Source organism: Vigna unguiculata, chromosome 1 (assembly GCF_004118075.2).
Source record: "Vigna unguiculata cultivar IT97K-499-35 chromosome 1, ASM411807v1, whole genome shotgun sequence".
In the NCBI taxonomy this organism is placed as follows: domain Eukaryota; kingdom Viridiplantae; phylum Streptophyta; class Magnoliopsida; order Fabales; family Fabaceae; genus Vigna; species Vigna unguiculata.
Window position 1 is genome coordinate 5,189,452 of NC_040279.1, and position 6,988 is coordinate 5,196,439.

General features: G+C 28.4%; 1 protein-coding gene across 1 annotated transcript; it reads right to left on the reverse strand.

Moving 5' to 3' along the window:
- Positions 1-3,642: 3,642 nt before the first annotated feature.
- On the reverse strand, positions 3,643-6,706 carry LOC114187119 (cinnamoyl-CoA reductase 1-like). The gene is made up of 6 exons (XM_028075256.1): positions 6,471-6,706; positions 6,212-6,381; positions 5,931-6,122; positions 5,577-5,739; positions 4,782-4,968; positions 3,643-4,042 (listed from the first exon to the last, which is right to left on the reverse strand). The coding sequence occupies exons 1-6, from the start codon at positions 6,589-6,591 to the stop codon at positions 3,898-3,900; spliced, it is 978 nt and encodes a 325-aa protein (XP_027931057.1). The 5' UTR covers positions 6,592-6,706; the 3' UTR covers positions 3,643-3,897.
- Positions 6,707-6,988: the final 282 nt, after the last annotated feature.

Consider the following 6,988-nt stretch of genomic DNA (forward strand, 5'->3'; position numbering starts at 1 on the left):
TCTTAAATGTGACTTGATTATCATTTTTTTTTAGTAATTACATCTCTCAAGTTTTGATTGGATTTTGATAAATTATTTTTTAGTCTTAATTTTTTTTAAATAGTTATTATTGATGAAAAATAAAATAATAGATTCATTTGTTTTAAGTGATAAAAGGGAAGATACCCTTGAAGATGAAAACAATACAAATTTACTTCTTCACATATTTTTAAGCATGATACTAGGAATTCAATTGTTGAATTAAAGGACCATTTCTTAAGATTCAAAGAATTGTAAGTGGAAAATTTCATATTAATTCTTTTAAATTATAGGCGGAATGTTTTATATTAATTCGTTGAAACTTATTATAAGAAAACGTTCTCAAATATGAGAATATTCAGGGAAAGAGATGAAGTTAGAAAAACTTATTTAAAATGAGTTTCATATCAAATACAAGGATTTCAATACTAAATTATATATACTTTTGTTATACTAGTAATCATAATTAAATATATAAGATTTGAGTATATTATTTTGGCCCAAGCTTTTTAATTTTAATTTTTATATATATTTAAATTTATATTTATATATTATTTTTGTAGTTATATATATATATATATATATATATATATATATATATATATATTTAAAAAAAAAAATTAATTTGATGGATCTTGATTAATAAAGGATTAAGGTTTTGTATCTCATTATAAAGTTTTTTTCATAGCAAGCCGTTAATAAAATGTAAATGTAAAAAGAAAGATAAATTGAAAAATGGAGATGGGAGAACAGAGAGATCAAAGAACTCATTCACAAGATCTCCTGAATCCGTATCTTACTATCCTAGTATGATTTATGAAAGTTAGATTTATGATTCTTCCATTATGATATTTCTTCTAAATTAAGTTTTCCCTAAATTAGTATGAAAACTAACTTGATTTTAAGGATTATTTTATGAAATTGACATGAACCCTAATTATATTTTTCTCAAATTAGTATAACCATACATTATAAAATGTTGTGATTTTATGTTTTCTAGTGCATACAATGAATTAGTTGAATAATCTTGAATTGAACTAGAAATTAGAATACCCATTTTGCGTGAATTCAATCAATTAGAAAGATTAAAAATTGAGAAGTGTGAATTGTAATATGAAAATGGTTTAAATAAAAGAAACAATTTTTTAATCAATAAATTATATATAAAAAATTTAAATTGGCACCCCTAAATTTTTTGTCCAAGTTTTGTCACTGTCTGTCGTCACCTTAATGATGTAATGAGGGGGAAAAATGGAATATGTGATGAACAATATTGAATATTGTATTAAAGAATACAAAATGTTGTACTCTTTTTCCTTCAATGGGTTTTTAATCCCAAAGGGTTGTTTCTATAAAGGTTTTAACGAGACACATTTTCTTATCAATGGACATTCAAGGGGGAGTGTTATAAATGAATGATTGTCCATTGATTTGATACATTTATTCATATGATTTATATGATTAATACTCATATGATTCATCACTCTTTATACGTAAATATTTGTATTAACTAAGTTGATTTGTTTCTTTTATGGATTACATGTTGTATCTATAAATAGGATCATTCCTATCAATAATAATACACATAAGAGTTGCTCCCTATTCTGTCATTGTTTATTTTTTCTTCTATTATCTTTTCTTTTCTTCTCTTATTTATTATTAGCTTTATTTTATAACAGTAACATGTATATATAAGTTGTAATATGTATATATAAGTTGTAATTAAGTTTATTTACTAATTTAGTCTCAAATTGGAAAATGACAAAATTAGATCGTTTTAAAATACTGGAGTATTATTGTCACGTGTTATGACTGTATATTGTCACGTAGCATGACATTACCCTGACACGTGGCAGATTATAAATTTTTTTAAAAAATTAAAAATTTTAGAGCTTAAAACGTGCCCTGTACAAAAATTATTTAACTATATTAATTACTTGCATATGTAAATATCTATTTAAAAAATCCTAAGACACTACATATATCATAACAATAAAAATAGTATTCATATTATTATTTTACTCATACTCAAATTAACATTTTTTACCATTTATTCTTTTGACTTGCATATGATTTAGAATACCGATCTACATCGGCAGAGGATGAAAGGGGCAGCGGGGCCACGGCCTCCTCCACCAATTTTTTTTTTTTTTATTTTTTTTCATTATTTTATATTTAAGTGTTTTAAAATTATATAAATTTTTAAATCTTTTTAAATTATTTGTATTTTTTAAATTAAATAATATTATATTCAAAATTAATAAAAATTAAATTATATTTTTTTTATTTTATAAAGTACAATAATAAATAATTAAATATAAAATTAAATATATAAAGAAATAAAATTATTAAGATATTTTTTTTATTTTTCTCATTGTCTTTTGAGTTTTTAATATGTTGTATGTATTTCTTGTGTTTATTTTTTTTTGTTACTAAAAAAAGTTAGACATAAACCCAATATTTTTATCTTATTTTTTCATATTTTCTCTTTCATTATTAAATAAATAAATAAGATAATTTTCTCTTGTTTCACTTAATAGTGAACTATTGTTTAATATTTAACATTATTTTTTATTTCATAACTTTTTTGTATATTCATTTTTTATTAATATAAAAGAAGAAATAATGTACAATGTGATTTTTCATAGTCGATTTTTTAATTGTAACTTGATTATCATAGATTTTAGTAATTATGCCTCTCAACTTTTGATTAGATTATGATAAATTATTTTTTAGTTTTAAACTTATTTTTTAAATAGGTATATTAATAAAAACAAAAGAATAAATTTATTTTTTAAAATTGATAGAGAAACTACTGGTGAAAATGAAAACATGATAATATAGTTGCTTATCGCATAACAATGAAATGAAAGCTTGTAAATATTTTTTAAATCAAATACATGTTAATAAAATGAAAATTAAATATTTTCAAATAATATAATTATTTACATAAAAAAATTAACTAAAACATTTAATTATAATTCATTTACCATCCGATAAATATGTATAATTTCTTTAATAATTATAAGGCTTAAATACCTTTTTGGTCCTCATTTTCATAGTGTTCGTCGCGGATGGTCCTCATTTTAACAGGACGTTTAAAATGGTCCTCATTTATACCGAATGTTTATAATGGTCATCATCTTCGCAATTTGTGTTTTATTTAGTCCTTTTATGTGACGCCGTTTAAATCATTAACGAAACATTGTACAGGTGGCACGTAACACACCCTAATACAAACTGTGTCACCTATACAATGTTTCGTTAATGATTTAAATGACGTCACAGAAAAGGATCAAATAAAACACAAATTGCGAAAATGAGAACCATTTTAAACATTCGGTCAAAATGAGAATCATTTTAAACATAATTCTATTAAAATGAAGACCATCTGCAACAAACACTATGAAAATAAAAACCAAAAAAGTATTTAAGCTTAATTATAAATATACTGAACTATGTATTTATTTTTATTAAATTAATCATAATAATATTAAATATATAAATATATAAATTTTAAATATATTATTTTAAAATCCAATAAATTTTGATTTTGATAAAATCTGTCATTGCCGATCTAACAATCAATATTGGTCGTACCAACGAATTTTCTTGCAAATGATAAAATTAGCAAATTATAAAATATATTAAATATATGGAGGCATTAGTTGCAACATACATCTTACACTAATATAATATCACGAGATAAAATCTCTCATGCAGACTCTAACCTGGTCACGCATGTTTGAAACTTGTCACCACTCCAAGAACCAAATCACTTATTTAAGTACCAACACCAGTTTCCATTTAAATTTATTTTACACTAAATTTACTCAAGCATAGGCATAAGATGGTTTCCAAGTTTCTTTAAGGGTAACATCAAACTTTGAGAAACTTCTTTTCCTTCAAGCTCTCCACAGTGTCCTTGAGGCTCACTTCCAAAGGAATATAGTCAATCCCCAAGCTCTTTGCTTTTTCCTTGGAAACCTGAAATATTGGTACCCATGGCTTATCGTCTTCACACCTGGAAATATTGTTTACAGAAAGGTATTAGAAAAATCAAAACAACAAAAACTCCAATTACTTATAATTATACAAATGCAAAACAAAATTAGACCACCGAATGAAGTGTCTCATCGGGCCCATAACCTAGTACAAAATTTTTCGAAATACTTACATGTGCAAAGTTTTTCTTTTGGCCTCATCTAATGAATATATAATTCACTAATGAATTCCAACTAGCTACAAAAACATACTGGAGACGTGAAAGACTGAAAAGTGCTGGTCATTAGATTATGGTGGAACTAAGAATCTCAAGTATGCATCCAGAGTTCAAAATATGTATCAATACATGTTCAAATCCAGGATACCTAAAAAATTTATGCATGAAGACGTTATATTATCTAATCCCCAGCCAAGAGTTATGATCCACACCACTTCTACAGTAAGTAACTAACTAATTTTAGTAAATTAATCTTTTTTTTAATAAGCATGGGTTACAATATATTGATATTTTAAATTAGGACAAATTGGAAGTGGTATATAGTCTCATGTTAGGAAGGTTATGCTGTTTTAGCCTATAGAATCTGAGGTTTTGTATAGTTTCAGATCGTCAACACTGAATGCTGTATGACACTAAGTTCAATTTTGAAGCAAGTAAATAAAGCAATAAACAGTAAGGTCCAACAGACGGGGAATTTAGTTCACCTTTTATACATATAAAATGTATGCAATTTTGATACTATCAAAATAATTATACTCACTTCTCTGCAACTTGCAATGTTGGGTATAAATCTCGTAAAATCTTCGCAGCGTCTCCGAAGTGTGTCACTCTCTCAACTAGTAAATATCTTCCATTAGCTGAATCATTCTCATATGCTAGAATATGGGCCATGGCAACATCTTTCACGTCGACCCATCCCAAAGAATCATTTTTAAATGTTTTCGCACCTGTGTCAAAGCAATGGATCAGTTTCTTCAATTATCCAAGAATTATGCAATGAAAAATTATAACATATAAAGGCTGTACATGTGTGTGAGTGTGTGGGGTTAATGAGTCCAAGTACTTGGAAAAAAGACCATATATTTAGCAAATAACTTTGTTACTGGTTTTGTTAAGCTTCCAACAGGTTTAGTTAATATTTTACTGTTATTGTTCCTGTAATTTCAATTATCTCTTGATAGTAGGATTCCTAATGTTACTGTTATTGTTACTTAAAGACTCTGACAAGTGAATAATAAAGCGCAGTAGTTCACTATCTTCTGTTTTCTATCCCTAACGATTTTTCTCTGTAGAAGTAATACTCTGCAGCAGCAACAGCAGCGTTTATTAGTAACATAACATAGTTTGAGTTGAAAAATTATAACATATTATTAACTACTCCATTTCATATTCTATTTTAATCTCTGTTTCATTATTTTATATTTCCTTCTCATTTCATTTCCCTCATAACATAGTTCTAGGTGAAAAAACTGCATTCTGTAATCAAGAAGCAGACAAAGCAAACAACAGAAATTAGGCACCATAATGTATATAAATAGTATTAGTAATTACTTACCATTAACTAAACTTAAAACTATAGCAGCACTGGTGTTAAGCTCTGGTTGCAAGAGAGGTCCAATAACCAATGCTGGGTTCATTGTAACCATGTCGATGTTGTTTTCTTTCACAAATTTCCAGGCAGCATCTTCGGCCAAAGTCTTTGAAAGGTTATACCATAACTAAAACATAAACAGGAAATAGAAAGAAACGTGAAAACATGATAACGCAATATACATGACAAATTATAACACTTCGTTGACATTTGAATAAATATAAGTATCAAAGTTCACTGTCAATTGTCTAATGCATATAAAACTACAACTAATAAGCTGTTCTCATATCATACGAACAAAATGAGAGAAGCACATACCCCTGTTCTCTTACAGTATTCCGGATCAGAATACCAAGTCTCGTCAACTACTACATCAGGGTTTTTAGGCCTGTCGCTGTACGCAACTGCAGCAATAGAAGAAGTTAAAACGACGCGTTTCAGCGTGGGCGAGTTCACACACGATCTCAGAACATTCAGAGTCCCCTTCACTGCCGGATCCAACAACTCAGTCTGCAATAGATAAATTAAAAACAAAACATTACACAGCCACAGATAAAAAAAAAAACAAATGCACGAATCAAATCGCAAACGAAGCAAACCTGCGGATCTTTGGCATTGTTAAAAAAGGGAGAAGCAGTGTGAAACACAGCGTGACAACCTTGAACGGCAGAGTCAAAGGAACCTTCTTCTAGAAGATTCGCCTTGACGAGATGCAATCTCTCCTTCGCACCATCGAGGCTAAGCAAGTGATCCACCTTTCTGGGATCCTCTGCGCATCACATTTCATCCGATCTTCATTTTTCGAAACAGTAATGCAGCAAATAATCATAAAACTATAGAAGACAAAAAAGCACATACTTGGGTCGCGAACGGTGGCCTTCACGGTGTAGCCGCGTTGGAGAAGAAACTTGACGAGCCAGGAAGCGATGTAACCGGAAGCGCCGGTGACACACACTACTTTTCCGGCGGCGGTGCTCATTGTGGATTATGATCTTCTGCTCTGAGTTTTGTTCTTTGTTGTGCTTTGTTCACTGAATGGGAAATTGTAGTGTGGGAAGGAATCAGGTGGCTTGCATTTATAATGCAGTAGAAAGTGCTGATTGGTTCCGTATTCTTGCACACACTTCTGGATACAGAAAAAGGAGTGGTGTTGAGATGAACCAGGTGGCTTACCTTATCTACTTACACCACGCCCAAAGTGTGACCCCATTAGTATGGGCGAATGATGCTAAAAATAAAGTTGATTACTGTAACGAAATTGACTGCTACATACTGATTATTATATTGGAAAATTATCTTTTGACAATTTTTTTTAACAAACTTTTGACAAAATTTCTATAAATAAAATTAAATAGAGTATTTTTTTATTTTTTAAT

Bases quoted from the DNA above. Each gene is read 5' to 3' on its own strand.
- LOC114187119 (XM_028075256.1), bottom strand. From the start codon at position 6,591: ATGAGCACCGCCGCCGGAAAAGTAGTGTGTGTCACCGGCGCTTCCGGT. The intron at 6,382-6,470 runs GTATGTGCTTTT...TGTGATGCGCAG, and splicing joins GGCCACCGTTCGCGACCCAA to AGGATCCCAGAAAGGTGGAT. The intron at 5,740-5,930 runs GTATGTGCTTCT...TTTATGTTTTAG, and splicing joins AATACTGTAAGAGAACAGGG to TTATGGTATAACCTTTCAAA.